General features: G+C 34.5%; 1 protein-coding gene across 2 annotated transcripts in view; it reads left to right on the forward strand.

Annotated features, from left to right (window-relative positions):
• Nucleotides 1-26,568, forward strand: part of Cdin1 (CDAN1 interacting nuclease 1) — a 223,499-nt gene that overhangs the window by 46,371 nt on the left and 150,560 nt on the right. For both annotated transcript variants that reach the window (XM_027926229.3, XM_071608070.1), the window contains exons 2-4: nt 16,090-16,135; nt 17,027-17,091; nt 24,474-24,534. In XM_027926229.3, the coding sequence (XP_027782030.1) occupies nt 16,090-16,135; nt 17,027-17,091; nt 24,474-24,534 (172 nt within the window). The remainder of the gene's footprint in view (nt 1-16,089; nt 16,136-17,026; nt 17,092-24,473; nt 24,535-26,568) is intronic.

Genomic DNA, 26,568 nt, shown 5'->3' on the forward strand with positions numbered 1-26,568 from the left:
GATGATGGTTGATATATTCTATATATGTCGGTTAAGTCTAGGTTATTGATTGTGTTATTGAGTTCTATAGTTTCTTTATTCAGCTTTTGTCTGGAGGATCTGTCTAATAGAGAGAGCGGTGTTTTGAAGTCACCCATAATTATTGTGTCGTGGTCTATTTGACTCTTGAACTTGAGGAGAGTTTGTTTTATGAACATTGCAGCACCATTGTTTGGTGCATACAAATTGATAATTGTTATGTCTTGTTGGTGGATGGTTCCTTTTAACAGTATATAGTGTCCTTCTTTATCTCTTTTGATTAACTTAGGTTTGAAGTTGATTTTATTCGATATGAGTATGGCCACTCCTGCTTGCTTCCGAGGGCCATGTGAGTGGTATGATTTTTCCCAACCTTTCACCTTCAGCCTGTGTATGTCTTTTCCTATCATATGAGTCTCCTGAAGGCAGCATATTGTTGGATTTGTTTTTTTAATCCAGGTTACTAGCCTATGTCTCTTGATTGGTGAATTTAAGCCATTAACATTTAAGGTTACTACTGAAATATGGTTTGTACTTCCAGTCATGTTTATTTATTTATTTATTTTAGTTTGGCTAGTTTTTCCTCTTTGGTTATTTTTCTCCCCCTTTACTGAGATACCACCCACTGTTAGTTTTGGGTGCTATTTTTCAATTCCTCCTCTTGTAGTATTTTGCTCAAAATGCTTTGCAGTGCTGGTTTTCTGGCTGTGAATTCTTTTAATTTTTGTTTATCATGAAATATTTTAATTTCATTGTCGAATCTGAAGCTTAATTTTGCTGGATACAGTATTCTTGGTTGGAATCCATTATTTTTCAGCGTTTGAAATACGTTGTTCCAGGATCTTCTCGCTTTCAACGTCTGTGATGAAAAATCAGCCGTTAACCTAATTGGTTTACCCCTGAATATAATCTGCCTCCTTTCTCTCGTAGCTTTTAATATTCTCTCCTTGTTCTGTATGTTGGCTATCTTCATAATTATGTGTCTTGGAGTTGGTCTATTACGGTTTTGAATGTTTGGGGTCCTGTAGGCTTCCAGGATTTGGCAATCCATTCCATCTTTCATATCTGGGAAGTTTTCTAGGATTATTTCATTCAATAGATTGTCCATTCCTTTGGTTTGAACCTGTATACCTTCTTCTATCCCAATGACTCTCAAGTTTGGTTTTTTATGACATCCTGTATCTCTTGAATAGATTGCGCGTGAATTTTAAGCATCCTTTCTGTGTTGACTATAATCTTTTCAAGTTGATAAACTTTGTCTTCATTATCTGATGTTCTGACTTCTACTTGATCTAGTCTATTTGTAATATTCTCATTTGAGTTTTTAATTTGGTTTCTGGTTTCCTGCATTTCTAGGATTACTGTTTGATTTTTTTTTTTTAGGATCTCTATCTCCTGGTAGAGTTCCTTCTTTGCAATTTGAATTTGCTTATGCAGTTCGTTTTCAAAGTATTCTTTCATTGTTTCGACTTGCTGTCTCATGACTTCTCTAAGATTCCATTCCATCTGAGTCAGGTATGCCTTGAGTTCTTTCTCTGTCCATTTTTCTGATGCCTCTAGGTTCTCCTGTAGATTTAAGTTGTCCTGCATCGTTTGTAATCCTTTTTTTCCCTTGTTTTTTCATGTTGTTCACGTTACTTTCCAACTCTGTCTAACTGCTGTGTTTCTGTTTTCTCTTATAAATTTGTTTTGGTTTTGTATATCTCTGTGGTCTCTCCTTTGTGGTGGGAGACTATGCCTAGAAATGTTGGGCTTTATTGTACTTTAAAGCTGATTCATTCAATTTATAAAAGGCTTCCGGATTCTGTATGCATATAGTGATTTGTTGTTTGTTCTTAGGACTTTATGTTTAGGTTAGGTGCTATGATGGTATGAGGGTCAGTATGTCTTGGCTACTTTGGAAGATTGCTCTACTGAAGGGGGATACTAACAGGCGATTGGATCAGGGTGTTGGTAGTAGCTAGATATTTAGGAGCCCTATATACAGCCTCGAAACATTCACCTATTTGCATTTAGACAATTACACTTAATGGAAGACATAATGCTTGGGATGAAAATTGGGGGGTAGGGGAAGGAAGGTGCTCTTAAAAAGAAAAAGGAGAGAGAGATAGATTAGAGGAGAATGGAAAGAACAATAAAACTGGAAACGGGTAAGAAAGAAAGAAGCAAAAGGGGAGAAAAGAAAAAAAGAGAAAAAAAAATTGAAGTCTTAGAGATCCATTTTCTTCTCTTTCAGTAGGCGGAGCTGTGCCCTCCGAGCCGAGCTTCTGCCCTCTATGTGCCGACAGCAATCCCTGGAAGGCGGCTCCTGGGAGTCTCTCATTCCTGTTTTCCAGTGCCCTTTCACTTCTCCGGCCCCTTCCCCCCTTCCTCCTGCCAGCAGGCCAGGTCCTGTTCACCGGAGGCGGTTCCCCAAGGATCTGGTTACCCTTGCAGCCCCACCGCGTGTCCTATTTCCCGAACGACTGAGCACTCTCTCTGTCATTCATCTAAGCCCCAGTTTGGTGGAGCGGTGATCTGGGAACCAACAGTTTAATTTTTCTGGACCCCTTTGGTGGGCATGCCTCCGGAAACTGGTGGCTAAGACCTTGGGTGTCGCTGCTGGTGGTAAGGGGAGTTGGGGATCGGGAATCCCCTCTGCTTCCCTACAGTCATGCCCCCGGAGAGATTCCCGAGGATTCCCGGCTGCTTGTATCTGGTGGGGGTGGGAGTCAAACACCTGCTAAAGTGGATTCCGCTGGGAAGGAATTCCGTTGGCCTAACTCCCCGGTGACATCACCTCTATGCTATGGCAGGCCCCAGGCTACTTTCTGGAGTGTCCAAAGGGAGGGTTGGGACTGGTCTGTCTCTGGTCTGACCGGATCTCGGTTGGTTTCAGCTCCCGGTTCGGTTCCCTATTTCATGAAGGCTTGGCTAGAGACCTCTTCCTAGAGTCCCTGCACCGCTCCTGCTGAGCTGCGCCTCAGAGCCTGGTCGCGCTGAGTCGCGCAGGCAGCAGCTGGCGGGTCTGGACCTCTGCTGCATGGTGGAAATTCACTCGTCTGGGGCAAACTGTCACCTCCAAAAATCCTACTAATTCCCGGCCAGTCTCTCTTCAGTGGAATTTTGCTAGGAGTTTCTCAGCAGGTAGAATCTAAGCGTATCAATGCGTCTCTCTGACACTGTTATTGAGGAGGTACTGAAAACGCTGCCTCCCTGCCCGCCACCATGTTGGATCTGAGGCAGGATTCTTTTGTAAGACCTTTGGAGAGAGCATGACCCTATGAACACATTTTTTTGGTTCAGTGGTAGTGGATTTTAGACTTCCAGCTTCCTGAAGTGTGACAGAATAAATTTCTATTGTTTTAAGCACCATGTTTGTGTTATGTTTTTACAGTAGCCAAAGGAAATGAAAGTATTTGATCATAGTGTGATGCTTATTATTGTTGTTATTGTTTTTAAGATGAAGGCATGAGTGACTTGAGGATATGGCTCATTGATAGACTGTGTGTCTAGCAGGTGCAAGGACCTGAGTTCAATCCACAAAAAATGAAATGAAACAAAGACGTGAGAAAGTGAAGTTAATTCCTTTGATTTTAATAAGCAGCTGTTTGAAGAAAACAATGTGAGGAGGTAAATCAGAATTGATCATTTTTTTATAGCTGTGGATATATTACTGAGGAAGAGCTAGTGTGGTTATTTGGTGCTTGTTTATAGGCATGAGATTTCTGCAGAAGTATAGGCAAAAGAATACCATGGAGGAAAAAGATAATAACCATTTTTGGTTACAAGTTAATAGATGTTTCATTCATGGCAAAAATACTGAAAGTTCCCTACTAAATTGTGCTGTATGTAGCTAAAGAAGTGACTCTGTCACTTTCATAGAAATTAAATAAAATTGTTCTCTGATATCTTTTTGTTTTAAATTCTCTTTTGTAAATGCTCCTTTAAAACCAAATTCATTAGGCCACTGTGATAAAATTCATAGTACCAAACAAATAATTCAATCTGAAGTGTTATAAAGAAGTGAAAGGGGAGGCCTTTATAAACCCTCAAAACCTATTTGATTCTTCCTTTGATTACCTAGTTCAAGCCAAGAGACCTTTCTCTTGTAGAAACCCCTGAAGACTTGGAATTGTGAGATAGAATTTTTGAGTGTGTATGTATGTATGTATGTACGTGTGTGTGTTTAATTATGTATGTATGTATATGTATATATGTATACACAAACAAACTCACTCATGTGTGTACATATCAAAGACAACTTTCCAGGTGAGGATCTGGTGGCTGTGTTTAGTCTTTATTATAAAAACAAAGCTATTTGGGGGTCCCTGGGATTTCAGCAGTGAAATAGTTGTGATGTTAAACCCATGAGGTGGTTATTTAACCTCTGCTGGAGGAAGTGGTGAATGAAAAGAGCTGCTTTCTTCTATTTATGGTTATAGAATAGAGAAAATTACATGTAACCTAGAAAAATAATCACTTTTTATATTGTGAAGTCACATTTAGAATTTTGCATTTATTGTGGAGAAAAGGGAACTGTCATGGAGGAAAATAATTCATAATTTTGATCTCCCATTTTTTTAGCTCAGCTTTTTTTGGGATATTAATATGCCATGAATTTTCCCATTTTTAAAAAGTATACAGTTCAGTAGTTCTTAGTATATTTATGAAGTTGTGCAGTCTTCATTACTACCTAGTTATGGAATATTTTCATCACATGAAAAAGAAATTCTGTATGCATTTACAATCTTTAATAAGTATCCCTCCCTACATGCCTGGCAACCACATGGAATTTTTATTCCTATAGGTTTTCCTATTCTGGTTAGTTCATATAAATGGAATCATACAATATGTGGCCTTTTGCTATTGAATTTTTCTCTTCATGTAATGTTTTCAAGGTTTATCAGAATCAGCATAAATCAGTAATTCATTTTTAATTGGTGAATATTCCATTTTATTTGTATACTTTATTTATCTCTTCATCAATTGGTGGGCACTTGGGTTGTTTCTATTTATTGACTATTATGAATAATGTCACTATGAGCATTTGTGTACATCCTTTTTGTATGGATACATATTTTCAGTTCCATTAGATAATATATGGAGGAATGAAATTGCTGGGTTAGATGACAACTCTGTGTTTAATAATTTGAAGAAACAGCAAACTGTTTTTGTAACATAGCTGCACTATTTTGCATTCCCATCAGCAATGTATGAGGGTTTCAACTTCTCTATACCTTTGCCAACACTTATTAATGTCTCTTTTTAATTCTAGCCATTCTAGTGGATATGAATTAGCATCTCATTGTGAATTTAATTTGCTTTTCCCTAATGATTTAAGGTGTTGAGCATATTGTTATGTGCTGATTACCAATCTGTGTGTCTTCTTAGGAGAAATGTTTATTCAAATTCTTTTGAGCATTTTAAAATTAAGTTCCTTTCTTTCATTTATTTTTACTAAGTAATCAAGGAAGAGTTAATGTAGGTTGATTTTTTTTTTAACATGCATCCCATTATAAATATCCATTTTCACAAACTAGAATATTCATGATTTATAATATGAGTTCCTATCCCCTCTAGAATAGGCCATTCCAACCAAGCTGGCTATAAAGCAAGTCCATTTTTTTTCACTGATTTATATTATGTAAAGGAAATTCTTCTTTACAAAACCATTGAGTAATTGGGAATGATAAAAACCATACTTTCTGAAGGTACAAAATTATTTTCCCATAAAATCTAGAATTATACTCACTATGTACAAAGCACTTTAAATTCTGACATACCAATTTAGAATTTGTGGCAATTAACATATTAATACGTCATAGTGAATCTCACCATTGTGTACATCCACAAGATTGAGATTCTAATTATTAAGATATATTTCATGTTTGTATAAGTATATTAAAATAGATTCTACTGCCATTTATAATTAGAATAAAAAAACACAAAAACAAATAAGCCGGGACATCAGCATGTTGTTCCCTAACAGCCTTAGTTAAGAATGAGAGAAGTGGATTTAGTGATTAAAAAAGGAGAATTTTTTTGGTGGTGAGAAGTGGGAACTTACAGGTTTGGGGACTATTGATGATTTACTTATGTTCTAGTATATTTTAACCTTTTATTTGTATTTATGACTTAATTTGTACACATTGGTCATACATATGTTATGATTACTGAAATCATAAAACTGCATTATTCCCATACTCCCACCTGTTAAAAATATTAACTTCCATCTGTTAAAATATTACTTGAATAAGTCCCACTTGAAGGACAACTTAGTTTTTTTTCTTTGATTTACCTGTATCTGATGTAAAATATTGCTTTTTGTGATCTTGTCCATTGTGACTTTACCTTTTCAGTTTCTAAAATGAAGATGTTGACCTTAGTCTGAAATTCTCACATTAGCTTTCAGGAAATACTTTTTTTGCTAAAATAACTTGATTTAATAGTGATAGAATGTTGTATAAGAATACCCTGAGTCCAATTATCACTATAAGAATAGAAATTCTCCAAATGGAATAAAGAAAGAAGAATATTCTGAACTCTAAGAAGAACATAGTAATTAATAGTGATGTGGTGAGGTACAGTACATACAAACTCCTCCAGGAGTAGAAAGTGGGAAAGAGTTATGGGAGGTTAGAAGAAAGGGACCTAAGCCAGGTGAAGGGGTTTTCAAAAGCTTTGATGATGATTTTGAATGTCATCCTTTGGGCAATAGACATCAAGAGATTTTTAAGCCAAGAGGGTAATGTAATCAGATATGTATCTTGGAAACATTGTTGGTAAATCCAAGGTTGTATTAAGAGGTATAACTGTAAGAAACAAGCAAAATAAATCAGGAAGCTATTTTGTAGTAGAGAAGAATCAGGACAAATGTGCAAAAATGGTGGTAGAATCATAAGACTTAGTGACCAGTGAGTTGTCTCAATTGTGAAGGAGAGGCAAGCATTAACAGTGTTCCAGAGGTTTCTAGCTCAGGCCTTTGCATTTATGGAAACAATTGATTTAATGAAGGTATATAAAAGGGAGGTATGGAAATGTGTTTGTGAGAAAAGAGTGTGGTGGTAAATTTGATTTCAGGATACCTGTGGCCAAATAGGTGAAATGTCCCAACTAGTAGCTACAAATTGAGACTCTGAGTAGAGGTACAGGCTGGAGACACCCCTACCCACCACCCCATGTATATATTTGTATGCATGTCTATTTATTTGGGAGCTGTGGAGGTAGTAGTTGGGAACACAAAAAGGTGTGCTATCACCCAGGTTATGTGTAGGGTAAAAAGAGAAGGTTGAAGGGAACTCCCTGGGAAACCCAGTCAAAGAAGGTAGGCAGTCTGTGGAAGAAAAATGTTCGCAAGGTAGGAGGAAAATTATCAAAAAGTAGTATTCTGGAATTCAGGAAGGAAAGATTTTAAGAAAAGGGGATGGGTATTGTCAAAGGTGATAAGTGAGTTCAGATAGCATAATTATGGCTTTGGGGTTTAGTAATAATGAAGTCTATGACTTTTACTTTAGGCGAGGGGAGGAGCAGAAGTTAGATTGCCTTGGGAGGAAGATAAATGGGGTTAATGAAAGCAAAGGCCTTCTAGACCAAAGACATGCTGAATAAAAAAAGGTGATGGACAGTAGTTTGAAGGGTAGTCAGGTTATGATTTAGGAAGACAGAAACATTCTTGGATGAAAATGAAGAATACCAGAGGAAAGGATGATTTGGAAGAAACTTGAATTTTAACCAATAAGAAATTATAAATATCTTCACATACAGGCCATAATCAGGTTATCATTATCGGTTAATTTTATTTCTCTTTTTTCCATCCATAATAAAATTACTAGAAACTTAATTTAAGGGCTTCTTATAATGTAGTTTAATCCAATTTATTAAAGAAAGAAAACAGAAAAAAACTCATTTCAGGAAAATGATGAAATTTTAAAAAAATGAAATTTAAAAAGATTATAAACATTTCTTAAATCAATTATGAATATAATGTATTGAACGTATTGGGATTACTTAAGAGAAAAATTACCAAAAGCTTGGTTTTGCCGGTGAAATTAAGTATGTCACCCTGGCTCCTTATTCTTTATCTGATTTATGTTATGGCTTGTTCTAAAAAGTTAGTACCTAAATTTAATTAGAAAGGAAAGAAGTATAGGTACTTAAAACTATAATTAAATCAGAACATTTAGAATAGGGTGAGACTTAGAGCAGAAGAGTGTCTGACAGACAGATCCATTTATCCACCTCCTCCTTGTTTCCTTTTTGCTTATCTTTTTAGTCTTATTATGAAATAAATCACAAGATAGAAAAGTATAGAGAACAATATAACAGACCTTTTGAATCTGTCTCTGTTTATATTTGCTTTAGATGCTTTTTACTTTTTTAGAAATAAAATATCCTAACACTGTTCTTCATTTCCTTTCCTCTTTGGAGTTTTTTTAAAAATAAAATATTATAGATATGGCTGAATATATATCTTTCTCTCTGAATTCTTTCCCATTTTCCTTCACTGAGGTTTCCATCATCTTGAATTTATTGCTCAGTCTCATTTTTTCTTTCATTACATCTTTATATTTCCTTGAGAATCAGGCAATTACTTTGCTGTTTTATACTTTATGTAAATGGAATCAAATGTGGATATAATTCTGTGACGTGCTTTTTTTAATAAATACTGTATTCTTGAAATGTATTCATATTAATATCTGGTAAAGTAAGTTCTTGTTTATGCTTTTCAGAATTTAAGTATTCCTGACTATGTATTCTTTTTTTATTTTAACATGAATTTGTCATGTTCTTCCAGAAGACTGATGTGAATTTCATAGAATGTATAGTTTAGAACCTCCTTCAATAAAATAAATTCCTTTGTGTTTTCTTACAATGTCCAGTTAATTGCATAAATTTCACACAAATTTTTATATATATATCATAGTCATTGCTTAGTTTTATACATTTTTTTTCCACCATGACTTTCTCTATTAGGTTACTTAGGTATGCATTTTTAATTTCTGAAGATAGGGTTTTGGGGTACTTACCTTTTAAATCATTCAATTCTAATTTGAGTACCCTTTGATCAGATGTAGTCTAGTCAGTTCCTGAGAAGAACTTTTCACAACTTTATAGGACCAGAAGATAAATTTTAAGGATTAGGGTCCACCAAAGATGATAGCTTTTTTTAAAAAAATTATTTATTTATTTTTTATTTGTTCTAATTAGTTTTACATGATGGCAGAATGCTGAGTGTTAATGGCTTAAACTCATCAGCCAAAAGACATAGACTGGCAGATTGGATTTTTTAAAAAACATTCAACAATATGCTGTCATCAAGAGATTCATCTCATAGGAAAAGATATCCACAGACTAAAGGTGAAAGGATGGGGAAAAAACATATCACTCACATGGACTGTGCAAACAAGCAGGGCTTTCCATCATATCAAGTAAAGTGGACTTAAAGCCAAAGTTAGTCAGAAGGGATAAAGAAGGACATTTCATATTGCTTAAGGGAATCATACATCAACAAGACACAACAATCATAAATATTTATGTCCCAAACAATGCAGCATGTACGTACATCAAACAAACCCTTCTCAATTTCAAGAATTAGGTAGACTACAACACATAATACAGGGTGACTTTAACACACCTTTCTCAATACTGCATAGATCTTCCAAACAAAAACTAAACAAACTATAGAACTAGGTAATCAGTAATTTAGACTTAATAGACATATATAGAATATTTCATCCATCAGTGAGTAAATTCACTTTCTTCTCAGCAGCACATGGATCCTTCTCTAAAATAGACCTTATGTTATGCCACAAAGCAACTCTTAGCAAATATAAAAAATTAGAGATACTACCCTGCATTTTATCAGATTATAGCTTTTAGAAATATCCCAAGCTTTGTGGTGGGGCCTTAAATGGATATACCTTAAGAGTAAATGTGAGCTATAGTTAAAAGAGCTCTACATGATAGCTTTAGATTTACCTGATTGGCACCAAAAATTAATACCTGAAAATGGATGAGGTGAAATTAGACTCTTGGTGTCCTCACATCAATAATAACAATAATAATTCTCTCTGTGGAGGAAACAGTTAAAAGAGGGTGGTAGGGAGAGTATTTACAATCAAAGCACATTATATAAATATAGGGAAATGTCACAATGACATCCATTAATATGCACTAATAATTCATCAATGTACACTAATAATTTTTAAAACATTTTAAGAAAAGGAATCCAGGGTTTTTGTTTGTTTTGTGGTGGTGCTGGGAATCAAACTCAGGGTCTTCTATACTCTAACACTGAATGAATCCCAAGTCCTTAAAGCAGTTTTTCAAATAATAAGGTAGTACTACACTACTAAGCAGAATTTTTATAAATTTTCTTTGTTCAGGGAATTAAAGAAAATTGAAACATTCTTCTGAGAACTTGTTTGAAAAAGAATGAAATAGGAACTCTAGAACTGAAAAATGCAGTAATTAAAATTGTGTGGATTTAGGAGTTGGGGATATAGCTCAGTGGCAGAGTGCAGGCCTATCATGTGCAAAGCCCTGACTTCAAACCTCCATTTCAAAAAAGGAAAAAGAAAAAAATAAAAGCAAAATTATAAAATATATAAAATTGGATAGATTTATCAAAATAAATTTACCAGTAAATTAGATATTAGCATAGAGAGAATTCATGCTCTGGAAGATAGTTCATAAGAAAATAGGTATAACATAGAATAACAAGGGGTGGAACATATGAAGAGTGGATTAGGTAGGGAAGAATAGCATTCACCTACTTAGGAATCTCAGGAAGAGGAGACAGAATTTAATATCAATGTTTGAACTAATTATGATTGAGCATAATCCTAAAATGACAAGTGATAACCATCCATATATTTAAGTCCAGCAAATTCTAAACAGAATTTTACAGTTAAGCTGGGCATAGTGGCACAGGCCTGTAATCCCAGAAGCTCGGAAGACTGAGGCAGGAGGATTGTGAGTTCAAGCCAGCATCAGCCAAAACAAGGTGCTAAGCAACTCAGTGAGACCCTGTCTCTAAATAAAAATACAAAATAGGGCTGGGCATGTGGCTCAGTGGTCAAGTGCTTTTGAGTTCAATCCGCCATATCAAAAAAGAAAAAGAAAAAAGAAAAAAGAATTTTATAGTTAAAACTGAAAACCAGAGATAAAATCTTAAAACTAGATAAAGTAATAAGGTAGTGATTAAAAAGTAACCACGATTTGTTACTTGACATCACTGATAAAATTTTTTTAAAAAAGTGATTTCAGATAGAAGAATGGAGGAGAAAAGAATGAAGAGCATGAAATGAAACATATGTAGGTATATCTTAATGAGCAGAGACTATATAAAAAAGATTGTTCTTGGGGGGAATCTAAGACATATGCAAGCTTAAAACAATGTTCTGTATGTGAAGAGGGAGAACTATAGACAGTGTTTTAATATATTTATATTTTCAGGCACAATTCCTGACCATTTAAAATTGGGGATGCAGTTATCTAGGATAATCATTAAAAGAATAGTAAAAGGCTGCATAGCCTCTAATTTGCATGAGGAAAGTTAGTGAATAAGTATTAAATCGATTGAAAAGAATATGAGAAAGTAGAGAACAGTTATATATAGTAGGTAGAGTTAAACATGGATATAGCAGTACTTACATTAAATGTACATGGTTTTGTTGCAGTAATCAAAACAGTTGAGTATCCATGAAAAGATAAACACAGAAATGGGTGGAACAAATTAGAAAGTCCTCAAATATACTGTCAGTAATTTGGTTTACTCAGAAGCAAATTGTGTAGTCAATTGTGTGTTTGCATGAAAAAAATAAAAAGAAACTAACATATCTCAACACAAAATTAATTCCAGATAGATCAAAGAATTAAATGTAAAATCCAACACTATTAATCTTCTAAATGAAGATATCTGGAGTGTGAGTAGGCCAAAATTTTTTACATGAGACATAGAAAATACTAAAAATAATGTTAGACTTCATCAAAATTAAAAACTTTGACTCTTCAAAAGGCACCACAAAGAAAAGGAAAATGCAAACTATGAACTGGAAGGGAGTGGGATGAGAAATGTGTAGCAATAGAAACTTTCCTATTCCATTAGTGGGAGTTTAATATTGCTATAACCACTGGAAAGATTGTTCAACAGTATCTATTAAAGTTGGAGATTTGCATGTCAGACGACCCTGGATTCTACTCTGTGTTTATATTCAGTAGAAATTTGTGCAGATGTGCACCAAGAGACTCACACAAGAGTGAGTTCACAGCAGCAGTGTTGTACATGCAGTAGAAGGTACTACATAGCAATGTTAATGAGTCGACCATGTTTATGTTAGCATGGATGATTCTCGGAGATATACTGAATGAAAGAGGCTGGATGTGAAAGAGTACATACTGTCTCACGAACTTCATGTAAAGTCTGTCAGCAGGCAAAACTAACCTGCATTACCTAGGGATACATATTTGAGTGGTAAAACTATAAAGAGAAGCAAGGAAAGATCAGAAGAATCAGTTCATTTGTAAGAGGAAAGAGGTGGTAATTGCAAGGGTGTTTTGGGGGGTGTTGGCAGGGTTGTTTGTTTATCTAAATGGTTGCATGTTTCTCTTTTTTAAATATTAATTTGTTGCGCTACATATTTGTTCTACGTGTGGTTTTTCTTGGTAGGGGAGAGGGGGAATATATGTTTTATTCACAATAAAAATAATTTAAAAAGAGGAATATTTATTGGCACAGATAAGTGTTAGCATGAGATAAAGGCATGTTACAGAAAAAGATACGTTTAAACCACTCACAGTTTTTAATGTGTGTGTATCAATGCACACACATACACACAAATTCAAAATCATCTAGCAAAGAGAAAAAAACAAAGGTTATAGAACAGAATGAATACTGACTGTAGACATCAAGATTTTACATGAAATTTGTTCTATTTTGTAACTAAAAATCCCTTCATTAAATGTTGTTTTATAAAAATTAACCTTATAGAGGAAATTGTCTTCTATATGAAAAATTGGGTTATTTAGACTTGCTCTGTTTACCTGAGGATTTAATACTGCTCTATATACAGTAAGTAGCATTTGAGTCAAAGACACATACACAGAGAACAAGACTTTAATAGTTAAAATATGCCTTAAAAATACCTTAGCTGCAGGAAGAATGATAGAAATTATCCAACACTCTTTTAAACTATTTCCAGCAGTCAATATTCTTTTATCTTTTTTCCCCATATTTTTTATTAGTGCATTATAGTTGTGCATATTGATGGGATTGTTGTTACATATTTATACATGCACATGATATAACAGTATAATTTGGCTAGTAAAACTCCACAGCATTTCCCTACTCCCTCCCCACCTCCCACCTCTTGGTCCCTTTCCTCTACTGATCTCCTTTTGGTTTTTAGGAGATCTAGCCCCATCTTTGTTTTCCTTTTTCCTCTTTAGCTTCTGCTTATAAGAGAAAATTACAATCCTGAACCTTTTGAGTTAGACTTACTTCACTTAGCATGATGATCTCTAGTTAGTTCCTTTATCTCTCAGCACAAAAAAGATTAATTTTTTATTTAGTTAATTAAAGGAAAACGGAAATTTGATTTTTAAAGAGAATATTGTCTAGAGCCATGGAATTTGGTCAAAACAGTTGACCTCCTGTGGCTTCAATTTTCTATCCTAAAAGCAACCTGCCCCATTTTTCACTGTTGTTTGGAGTACAATGTAACATAAATATTTAAGTAGTGGTGTTAGCATTGATGATATACAGAACTGATTTCTGGGATCTCTTGGGAAGGCAGATTGCCATGGGAATTAAGAATTTGGGTCTGGAATAGAATCTGGTTTTGATTCCCAGCTCTGCCACTGCTAGCTGTGTAATTGTTGTTTTACTCTAGTTCTCTCCCTTCGTTTCCCCTTCTTTAAAATTTAGGACAGAAGCATAGAGGGTTGTAAATTTTATATCATATGACTCTGTTCCCCTCCACACCTGCCCAGTCCTTCCCTGTGGTATTTCTTGTTAGCATTGACACTCTGGGAGAGAGTACAATACACACTGCAATCAATATGTTCATCACACCAAACTCCTTTTCTGTTCTTTATGATGTGGCACTTGTTCAGAACTACTCTTTGGTAAGATCAGCACAGATAGGTATAAGGAAGCTTCCTTAGCACTGGACCCAGTTCTATGTTTTGTTGTTTTAAGTAAGTTGTTTTCTGATTTTAGTTCCAGTTAGCTTTTACTCCACAGTATAAGCTGGAATCTTCTAAGTCCTGTTGGTCACAGAGGAACTGTGTTGCTCCATAGGCTCTGTCCATGGATTTAACTGAATTGAATTCTAAGCAGCTTAAAGAAATTTTTCTGGCCAAAGGCATTATCTCATCTTGAATTTATATAATACTCTCAATTCCTGACTAGCTTTTCACTTTGAATGGTTTTTTATTGAATTTATTTCTCCAGTTGTCCCTTAGTCTTCCCATTCTGGGTACCTACAAATACACTTTTTAAAACTATTTACAGTTAAGTTTCCTCCTGTTTATTCATTCCAAACACATTATTTCCATCATATATTTTGAAACCTAAAGACTGACCTTCTGTGTGAACCATTAAATGGTTAATAACATAAATCTATTTTGCTATATAGTGATGAGGGATCTATTTATTACATATAAATGTCTAACATTTAAATGTATCAAATAGTTTACAAAGATTTGGCCTTGATTTTGCAATTTTTGTCAGAAAAGTTTCAGCAGCAAACTGACCAGGGTATGTGATTGGCATGTTAAGCTCCTACAAGCCAGGCATAATAGGAAGCTTTTCCATGTCAAAATTGGCTTTTTCAAAGGTGTTTTACAATTTTAAAAGTAAATTGGAAAAGTGAGATTCTAGTGAATTTATAAAGGTTTTCATTAATTTCTCCATACTTTTCACTTAGTGAAGTAGTTACTTGATTTTTGTTGTTTTTTCTTGGTGAACATTTATGTTATCTTTTTAAACCTAACTATGTACTTTTGTATGGATGGAGAGGGTTAGAAGTCAAATCTATGATGGCATCCAAAAGATGACAGTGCTGTGACAGTGAGTAAACAAGAATGGTGCTATTTTTTTTTTTTTCACACTATTCAGTTTCCCTCTGATGTGCCTAAGAGGCACATTCATTCTATTTCATTCATGAATAGAAAATTTTTTATTAGTCACAGAGCTTTGGCATACTGTGAGATAAATTATTTAAAGTATAGTCACTTGAATTAGCATTTAATAGGAAAATAAATCAGTAATAATCCTTTTCAAGGTAATATAAAGTTAGTAATATCTACTGAGGACAATCAAAAAGAATAGGAGTAGGGTATGATTGCTTTTTGTAGAAAGAAAAATTTCATTCCATTTCTAAATGTTAACAATTGCAAGAGGAAAATCCCCACTGGGGAAGAATGCTTCCCAGATAGCTTCATTGCCAAGTGTTGACACTGCATGGAATCTTACATGAGTAAAGTAAGGCTTATAACAGTCTTTGGGAATGATGCACTTCCAAGGACCTTTGCTTCCTACTGTGAAAGTTTCTATTTTCAAAGCACACTAGAATCAGTGGGAAAACTCCAGTCTTCTCTTTGCTACTTCTAATAAAGACTAAAGGTTTTACCCCTGAATCTAGGGAAGCTGTGGAAAAGATAACCTATCTGCTAACAAAATAAATTTCAGAATGTTGTCAATGAATGAGCTACATGTTCTCTCTACTTTTATAGGATTGGACTGTGTCGTTTGTTTATGGAAATAAGTCTTGTTTTCTTGTGGTCCCTTTTAACACCATTGTATACTACAGATATGATTTACAATCATTCCAAAGTTTAAAAAAATCCAAATAATATGATACTTGCTTTGAGACCATTCATATCTTTCCCTTTCCCTTTTCTCTCTCCTTGACCTAGCAGCAGGAAGCCTTTGTTTGAGGTGTTCATCTGGAACAACTTTTCCACACTTGTTTTCATGTTCTGTTAGATTACAGGGCAGCAGGCCTACCTTTGAAGCTCCTTTCTCTTTTGTTTCTTTGCCGTGCACTCCAGTAATTAACTTTGTCCTTCTTTTATTTGTTCCAGTCAATCGCAGGCCACTCTGCTGAGCATCTTCTCCCAGGAGTACCAGGTTAGAAGTTTTCTCCTTTGTGAGGGTTGACAGGTGCCTAATTGAATGATGAATGTCCCTTTATTTCTTTGTAATTGAACTGCCAGCTCTCTGATTGGGTTGGAGGATGTTCTCCTTTCCACATCAAGCACCGCCTGCGTCTCAGTGGAGGCCTGCCAAGCCTACCCATCCATCTGTCTAATAACATCTAGCCTTTGCTTATTTGGTGGACCTGTAATAAATTATGCTAAACCATTATTATTCTGACAATAATAATTTCCCTGTGTTGCGTGGTTCCATGTGCTAAATGTTTGCTGACTTGCACTGTCAGTGCTGCTTTCCATTGCTGACAGAGATGATGATAAATGACCATTGCTGGAGTGGCAGAAGGCAAGAGAGGCAGAAAATGGAGTCATTTATCATGAGATGACAGGTGTCAGTCAAGTGGCAAGTCTCTATGGAATTACTTTTTGTAGTTTTCAAATAAGTTGTTTTTAAGCAATGTTCTTCCTGGTTAAAAATGGCAATTGGATTGTAAAACTAGAGTACAGAGGACTTAGATGGAATTGAATTGAGGGAAAATTAATACAAAGGTTGAAAGAGGGAGCAAGTTTTTCTTTGCCCTCTGCAGCCCTAAGCAAACTTATTTAGATTCAATTACAATGACCCTGTTGGCTTTTACATATATACTGTACCTTGTGGTACAGTCTGAAGACATCCCAGCCAAGCAATAGAGATTAAAATGCATAGGCTCATAGAGTAGAAGGAAAAAAAGTCCTACCACCACCAAAATCCCCAAGCTATTATTCATTTTGCCCTGTATGCTAGTCATTGAGATCAAGAAATATGTCATTATTGTTCTTGAACTTGCTCTGTGACACAATGTAAAGATTTTATTTTGTTTTGTTTCAGAAACATATTAAAAGAACACATGCCAAACATCATACTTCGGAAGCAATTGAAAATTATTACCAGAGGTATGACCTGCCTGCCCCACTAGAGGGTATCATAGTACCTATTAATTGTAATAATAATTACGAATAAATTAGATTATCAAATTAATTTTCTTTATTATACCCCAAGACATTGTTTTGAATCTGTATTTAAGACTTTTGGTATATTTTTTAATGAGTTTTCAATTGTAGACCTAAGAATATGGTGATGCTGTCTTATGGTGTGTGTGTACAATACTAGGTAGTTAAAATATTATTGAATCTCAGTTGGTTCTTGAAACTTACAATAAGTGCATATCTGTCTAAATGCATATGTCCATATATGCATACATCTATATGTTTATATGAAAATTCTGAAACCAATTTTTAGTTCTTATTTAGATCAGCAAGTCAAAAGAATATGATTGAATTTTGATGTACCTGTATTTTGCATCATAGGTATTATGTTAGCCACTTTACAAAATAGGAAAGATATATCAACTAAAGACATATGGAAATACATCGTATTGTATGATTGTCACATTTTAAAGAGGGTTTTATATTTTAAAAGAAAATCTTGGGCATCAAATCAACAACATGGTATCCAGAAGCTATTTTAATTGTAGCATTACTTATTATAAATACTTTTCAGTCTCTTGATCTGAAACAAACAGAATCTTAAATAACTGATTTTTTTTAATTTCTAAAATTTGTACTGTTATTATAATATGACTTAATAATTTATAACACTAAAGGTTTGCATTAGAAATGGTTGGTTTCTTAAATATTTCACGGGCATATTGGAAAGGAAAATTGTTTGAAATATGCTCTTAAATTATTATACTCAGATTGACAGATCAACCTTTTCTGTTTGAGAGTGACACCACTGATTTCAGATGAATGATTTTTATGCACAAAAATTTTATGAATGAAATAAATATGTGGATAAAGTTGGTGCCATATTTCTGTAGTCATTTTTAAGAATTGAGGTATAGGTATTGAACAGAGAAGTTATTGAAATTAAATTTTTTTTTAAAAAGTATTCACTCAGCCATTGATAAAATGTTTTCTTTGTTTTGAGTAGTTCAATCTATTAAAGATACATATGCTTCTCTTACTCTGCTTCACACACTTGTGTCTAGGAGAGTTCTTCTCTGAACAGTCTTTGTAAAGTTTTAAGTAAGTTATTCAAAAGTCACAACTACCTTATAACATTTAAATTTCAGTCATAACCTTGATCTTATATTATAAAATTAAGACTGTCCATAAAGTCCTGTGAAAGCTGTGGCACTCATGCTCTCCAAAGAAAGATTGAAAAGCCATTTTTTACATGCCAAAAAAATACATTCTTGTTTGTAAACCTTCTAGTGCTAGACTGTCATAGAAAAGCATGCTTTGATGTCCAGATTTAAAACCTTGAAACACAAGCTGAGGAGAAAAGACCGTTTTAGAGGAAAGTATACTCTTTTCTTAGAAATTTGCAAGTCTATTATCAGGTGGTAGGGCCACCCTGTGTCACTTGCCTCATTGTAAAAAGTTGTTTTTTGTTTTTTTAAATTAGATTCTAATATCTCTGCTACTTTTTAAAATATTAGTTTCATTAAAGAACATTTTAAGTATGGAAGTATGAAAATACATTTTTGGATTATCTGGGTAGTTTAGGCCAGAGACAGACATTTTTCACATTGTCACTCAGTAATGAATGGTTGAGTGAGTAGTAATGAGAATATAGAAATTTATTTCTGTATTCTGAGGAGCTAGAGCATTTGAAACAAAAACATGAAGTTATGCTGTAATGAACAGATTCAGAAGAAAGCAGTCTGACCAGTTTCTTACCATATCACTAGTTTCCTTCCATACTTCTGTTGTGCACTTTGTGACCGAGGATAAGCATGTTGTTACCTTTCGGATAGATTGACCTCACAAGCCTCTTGTTCTAAATGTGCAGGCCCAATGTCCCTGTTTTCACTAAGATAAATTGGTCTTGAGAGGTTTTTGTTTGTTTTCCAGCTGATTATAATAAAGGCAAACTGTTGAATGAAAGCATATTTAAGCAGTTTGAAAATGTTAGTGACAAATTATTTTTTTGCTTTATAAATTAATACTCCTCATTAGAAAAATTAAGCACCTTTGTGATGGTATTAAAAAAAGAACAAATGAGTACGCATACTTGTGCCATTCAGAGATAACTGTTGGTTAAAATTTCATTCCAGTTTTTTGTCAACCCATTTTTTAAATATTTTTTTTAGTTGTAGGTGGACACAATACCTTCATTTTTATTTATTTTTTAATTTTTATAATTTTTTTATGTGGTGCTGAGGTGCAAACCCAGCGCCTCACCCGTGCTAGGCAAGCACTGTACCACTGAGTCACAACCCCAGCACCTCAATCCATTTTTTTATATAGATGGTCATACTTAAGTCATAATGTACATGCAATTATGAATTCTGAATTGTATACTCAGAAAAATGTAAATGATATAATAGTATTTTGTAAAAAGCTTCTTATTTTATTGGTTGCCTTACTTTGTCATATGAAAGTATCAAAAGATACTGAACTATTCCTCCATTGAACATTTATGTTTTCATTATTTTTGATATTGTAGATAATACTGTGATAAACATCTTGATTCATGAGTCTACATTTTGGATTCAATTTTTTATGATTCATGAGTCTACATTTTGGATTCAATTTTTTATGTCTTTGTATATTGGGGCTGGGCCTCAGTGGTAAAGTGCTTTCCTTGCATGTGTGAGGCATTTTCTTTGTATATACTTACTGGTCCAAACAATGTGAATGCTTAAAAAAATCATTATATGTTGCCAAATTACTGTCTAGGAATATACTGGTTATATTCCTACTCACAATATAAGAGAAATTTGTGTTTTTGTATTCTTGGTAGTATTGAGATAATATTAACTACAAATTCAAAGGATGCATTTCATGTGATTGAGTCATGATCAACTGAAACTTCATAGGATCCAGATAGCAGAAGAAAACGTTTTGAATTACTTTTGAATTACTGAGAAAATTTCCTCAGTTCTCCATGTTGTGTATTTATAGACAGCTGAAGTATTGTGTTTAAAAACAATTCTCTATTCTTTCACACTATATTAATGTCATTTTATTTCCAAAGAGGAAACATTTTTGATAAAATTTATCTAGTTTCATCTAACCTGGTACACATGGATTTATGTGCACAAACATAATTGGTTAGATTTGCAAGTCCTCATCAGTAGTGAAGGTCAGAAATACTATGTCTTATCTCCTTCCTTCTCCCAAGACACATTGACTAAGGGGCTACCTTAAGTAGCTTAAGAGAATCAGATCAATTGAATTTTATTCAGATGTTCACACAGAGAAAAGGGTAGTTCAATTATGATATTGACAATACATGATAAAATTTGTACTTTTTTTTTCAGTTAGCACCATTACTGTGTTTGCACCATATCCTATCCACATGCTATAAACTGACTATAAAATGTGACTAACACAGTACCTACCTTCAACTTTTCCATTTAGTGGGAAAGCAGCTGTGTACCTAAATATGTAAAATGTGGTAAGAGAAGTTATCCATTTGAGGTGTGTGGGGTAGCATGAATGTGTACAGTCTAGGAATAAAAGGCTCACCTTTACAAGTTTGTTGAGAAGGGGAGAGCTTTCCATGTTGAGAGAAGGCCTTCAGTAGCAGAGCTATGATGTTTTTGAGGTAGAGTCTAGAGAACAAATGGAGAATGGCAAAATAGCCTGGGAATACTTAGGCAGGTACTGAGGATCTTGTTCAAAGGAGTAGTATTTTTTTTTTTTTCTTTTAAATAGGCAGTATGAACCCAGTGGTAGATTTTTAAGCAAGGAGTAGACTATACATGTTTTTATGCAGGGAAGGAAGTTCTGTGGCATTATAAACAGGATAGATGGTTGGGTGAGCTGCAAGCAGGGAAGCCTCCTACGCTAGCTCTTGGTATAGTTTGGGGGAGAGAGACTGGCAGCATTAGCAGTGGGGATGGGTTATGGAGATTTTAGAGGTAAATTCAGCAAAAATACTGTTTAGGTGTAAGCCTAGCATGATAATTTAGGTAGGTTTTTGAAGTTTTGCCATTAGATTTATTATAAAAATATTAAAGATCAAATAACTTTATCTTATATTTAAAATAAGTATATATTATTTAGTTTTAGATGCTAATGGATCTTTCACAGCCATAAAACATAAAGTAGGTCTTCTCAAAGGATCTTCTCAGGATGACTTCACCCATAGGCTATATATTTGTTGGTCCCCCATGGCAGAACTAAAGGATGAGGTGTGGCTTCTAAGTGAAGTAGTTTTAATTGACAAATGGGCCTTAGGAATGGAGCCCAGATTACCTAATGTATTGTTCAGGATGATCTCCTCATATCCTCTTCGCCACACAGGTCTTTGCTAGGGATCTGTTGGATATTTGTGAGGTCATACTCCAAGGAGCTTCCTGTCTAGTTGGAGAGAAAAGCAGACCATTATGCCAGTGTCAGAAGTACAATGCTGTAAGTTTGCACATCTGTGATAATTCAGAGAATGATAGCATCTTTTCTTTTCTTTTTTCTTTCTTAGAAATAGGATCTTGTTGTGTTACTCAATTATTCTCTAATTCATGGGTTTAAATGATCCTCCTGCCTCAGCCTCCTATGTAGCTGGGTCTACAGGCACGTACCACTAACCCGGCTCTACAATTTCTGATTATGTCTCTATTGAATATTTTGGATACTTCAGTATGTTTCTTTGAGTGCATATATGAAAATCTGAATATAGCCTAATCTGTTGCTTTCATGTGGAACCACAATTAAGTTTTCACAAAGAACAAAATGAACCTCAAGTTAAATGTAATTACTCCCTCCCATCCCCCAAGCATTTCTGAAGTGTGGTAGGAAATAGTTGGGAAACAAATGGGGCATAAATTCATTAAGAAGTAAGTTTACTGTTTTCATATGAAGGCACCCCCACTAGGCCCTGGGCCAGGGGTCAGGGTTCCCTTTCTGAGCTGTACTGCTGCCATTAGAGCCTGGGAAGGTTTCATCAGTGCACTGGGATTAATTTTCCTAATTTGAACAACTGAGAAGCTATGGCCAACCACATAATTTCTAGTGTAATAACATCCTTCAGATGTTATTCAGACTATATAAATACAGGGGATTACTATTATTGCTTGACCATGTCCTGTTTCTTTAAACTTGGTGGCGGTTTCCATTGTTTATTACCAGGATAAAGATTGATGCAACATCTATGTGAAATCATGTAATTTTTATTCTAAACAGTAGTTACCTGGCAGAAGAAGTGGTCTGGCATCTAGCTATTCTCTCGTACTATGTCCAGGAAGCCCTGGAAACATGTACCTTCATCTCATGTAGAGGAGACACCCAAGTGCCTCTCTTATTGAGGGTCTTCCTGACTAACCCATCTAAGTCTAAATTTTATCATAACATGTATGTTATATATTTGTTCCCCCTTGTTTTTATTGAGTGTCTCTCCACTATAATATCTCTGTGGTGGTGGAACAAGTGCTGTTTTATTCCTTGATGCTTCTTCAGAACTTGGACTAAGGCCCAATCCATAGCTCTCAAAAATACTTGTGGATACATGGATGTTTAATAGAAAATTGTAAAGATATCTTAATATGGGTTTAGGATTAAGTATCCTGGCCCAGACAGAATCGGAATCCTTAATTAGTATGCACTTCTGGGGTTACAAACATGATTAGCTGGTGACTTGACTGAGCTGATTGGTTGTTGCCTGAGCAGGCCTATCCTACGCTGGAAATGTTCATGTCAGTTGTGGTTCTTAGCTGACTTATTTCTCAGAGACCATCCTCTAAATTGCACTTGTCTTTGTTATTTTTTCTTGTTGCATCTAAAAGTCCTTATTTCCTAGTAAGTTTACTAAATAATATGTTCAAGAAGGGTCCCATTATGTGGAAATTGGATTTGTTAGAATTATTTTAAAGTTATAATAACCCTGACATTCTTCCTATCTTAAAAAAAATTGCTTTTACAACATCTTTGTTACAGTGAGTGATGAGTTTAGGTAGACAATTCTCCCAAGTCCCACCTTATCCAGAGTTTTGTTATCCATGGTGTCATTTAACCTGTGGTCATCTGGCATATGGCTTGATGATATTTCTTATGACTTAGTATCTGAAGATTGGTAATAGCCTCACACTGTGTAACAATACCTGTGTCATAAATCTTATCTCATCACATAAGCATCAAAAGAAGGGTGAGTATAGTTAAATAAGATTTTGAGAAATATCACATTTACATAACTTTCGTTATCGTATTTTATTATAATTGTTCTGTTTTGCTATTGTTAATCTCTTAGAGTGCCTAATTTGTAGATTAAATTTTATGATATGTATGTATGTCTAGGGAAAAACAGTATATTTAGGGTTTGGTATTATCAATGATTTGAGGTACCATGTCTTGGAATACGTCCTTTGAGGATCAGGGTGGATGACTGCAACTAGGAGAATGCAGTGCTATAATATATGATGGGGAGACGTACAGGCTGCCGCTCAGTTGCCTGTGCAGGGCATGATGTTACACTTGAATGGTGTTAGATTGAAGAAGGTGACATCTGGGATGATTCCTAACTTATCCAGGTGATGAGTAAGAGTAGGGGATAGTGACTGGAGATGAGGCTGGCAGAATGGAGTAGATAGATTATGAAGAACCTATCATAGAGCTATTAAGTAGTAATAATTTAATCTTGAGATTTAGCATAGGGCCTTCAAAATATTTGAAGGAGGAGAATAGCATATTCAAATTTTTGTTTTAAAAAATTCACCCTGTCTTCCTTGTGTTGGATGGATTTGGGGAATTTTGTTTTTGTTTTTGGTTTATGGTAAAGTTATGTGTTGATGAGAGCTGGAGGCTGTTAGAGAAATCCAGGGCAGATAAGTTGGTGGTTGTGTTGCCTATCAAAGGTGTGCTTGCCTCCTGGTGACAAGGCTGTTCCCTTCTTTTCTTGATAAGGTATCAACAGCCCTCTGACGCAGAGGTAAAGAAAAAGGTGAGATGAGTACATGTATGCTTTCTTCAAATTATGAGAGTCACTTGTTTTCTTTCCATTTGACAGTTGTCTATTGTATGGACAAAGTCAGAATGATATGGAAAGTTCTTTAGAAATAACCTCTTTGTTCACTTTGACATTATAAAAGGTGTAAACAACGGAGACTGATGTGCTCATACCTCCTGGCCCTACTTCAGTTAGTTAGTTAGTTTTGAAGTAAGTTGTTTTTGTTATCCTTTTCTCTTTAGTGCTTTTCTATGACAGTAGCATACTTTAACAGGAGTTGAACATGGCATTTGCCCAGGAGAAATGTGTACACACAGGGGATACTGACAAGTCTATACTGGCCTTTTCTCGTCACTGCATTATCACTTTGCTTTGTCTTGTCTAGGTACCTGAATGGAGTGGTGAAAAATGGAGCTGCCCCAGTGCTCCTTGAGCTGGCCAATGAGGTAATATTATTGTTATGATTTTATTTAAACTTGCACAAAACCTAAGGGGCCTATCTGAAGTAGTTTGCTTAGAATTATAATTAACCTTAAAAAAGATTTTTGAGGTATATTAGACATTTAAATTGTTCCCTGGTCTCTTTGTACTTTTAATAATTGGACAAAGAACTTCATGTGTTAATAAATCAGTTGACATAATTAGTCTGCCTCTTTTAAAGCAAATGTATAAACAGCTTCTTAGTTTCTTATTTTGTGGAAAACTTAAACCAAGCATCTCAGGACATGCTCTTCTTAGGATATGTTGTCTTAATTTAGTGTGAGAAATACCTGTGTCAAGTAAAGAGATGTATGCCAAGAAAATCTATGCTAACTGTTGTAAAAATGAAGAGAGAAATTGTATACTTAAAAATGTAACATTTACTTGATACATTTTTTTTTTGTTTGCAAACCTTTATTATTGCATGCCTTCTAGAAAAGTCTCTTTCTAAGAAGAAACATAATATTCTTATTAACACCAGTATAAAGTGATTTATTGAACTTATTTGTTAACTCTGATCTGCTTCTGTTTGGGGAAACAACTAACAGCCTTACATTTAAAAAAGGAAGCCCTAAAGATTTCTTGTGAATGAAGAAGCTATAAAAAGTTCATAATAGTTGCAGAGAGCAAACCAAAAAATAAAATATTTAATTCCTAAACTCTAAAATATTTATCCACTGTAATAAGAGTAATACAATATTTAGTCTGACTTGGAAAGGCTTATGCAAACCTCATAGGGATGGAATGAAATGTACACTGTTTTTGTGTTGCATTATAATGGAAAACATAGAAGCAAGGCAGAAAATGTGTGTTTGCATTAAAGATGACCCCATACTATAAGCATTAAGTGTTGCAGTAGCAGCAAGTTCTACATGTTATATTAGCAAGGAAGGATGGCTTCCCTCACAGCTTCTGTCTGCTGTACTCCGCTGCAGTCAGCAAATGAGCAATTGCCTATCAGTAACTAGAAGGTTTTAATAGTCTAGGCAATGTCTACACAATCTGATAGGATAGTTAACATATAGAATGAATTTTTCTTCTCCTTGCAAAACATGTATTTTATTCGTTTTTTTTTTTTTCTGTTTCTGAAGCAGGGTACTCTTTAAGTGTCTCCAGACTTGTTTGTTACAGGTTGATACTATAATAACTTGAGGTATCTGAGCTATAATTAGATGTTTAGTGATTGTCTTTTGTGAAAAGAAAGAGTAAGCTAACACCATTCCAGATAAAGCATTTAGAAAGAAAGTGATGCAAATATGAAACTTATTTTTATAGATAATGATGTTGATGACATAAAGTTTTATATAGTAGCAATTTATATTCATTTGAATTTTTAGTGGATAGTTCTATTGAGCTTAACTTATTTAGCGGACCTCAACTTCCATCTTCTAACAATATGGAAAAATTAAATGCACCAGAACATGTTCCCCTACATCAATATATCTATTATTTACCATGAATGTATAGAGATATATAGCCAAAAATTATTGAAGGATTTTTTTATTTCTGGCTGCAGATGAATAAAAAGAGAATAGCACTTTCTATGAGGTTTCTGGGAATGACCTGTACCAGATTATGGCATCTAAACAACTAAGCTGCTATTTTTATATGATAGTTAATACTTAAATGACATATGTTTGCATCTAGTGACAACTGATATGATGGTAATACTTTATGAGTCAATATATATTTAATCAGTGGAAACTAAAAATTGATGAGAAGTATATAACATTGATACATTACAGTGCACAGCAACTCCCTTAGATAAAAGCACTGCATTGTTGATTTGGGGGGTAAGGATTATAGGTGGCTGTCATTGATCTTATAAATGTATTAATACTACCTTTCCTATTCCAAGGATAAAAATGAACATTTTAGGAAATCTCTTTGTTAGTGCTAATAAGATCAGTCATTCTGTTCTCCCCACACAAATATTTTCAAGTTAGATTTGAAGCACTATGAATTTTACTTACATGCTAAATTCTGACATGAAGCATGAT

The sequence above is a fragment of the Marmota flaviventris genome, chromosome 2 (assembly GCF_047511675.1).
Source record: "Marmota flaviventris isolate mMarFla1 chromosome 2, mMarFla1.hap1, whole genome shotgun sequence".
NCBI lineage: Eukaryota > Metazoa > Chordata > Mammalia > Rodentia > Sciuridae > Marmota > Marmota flaviventris.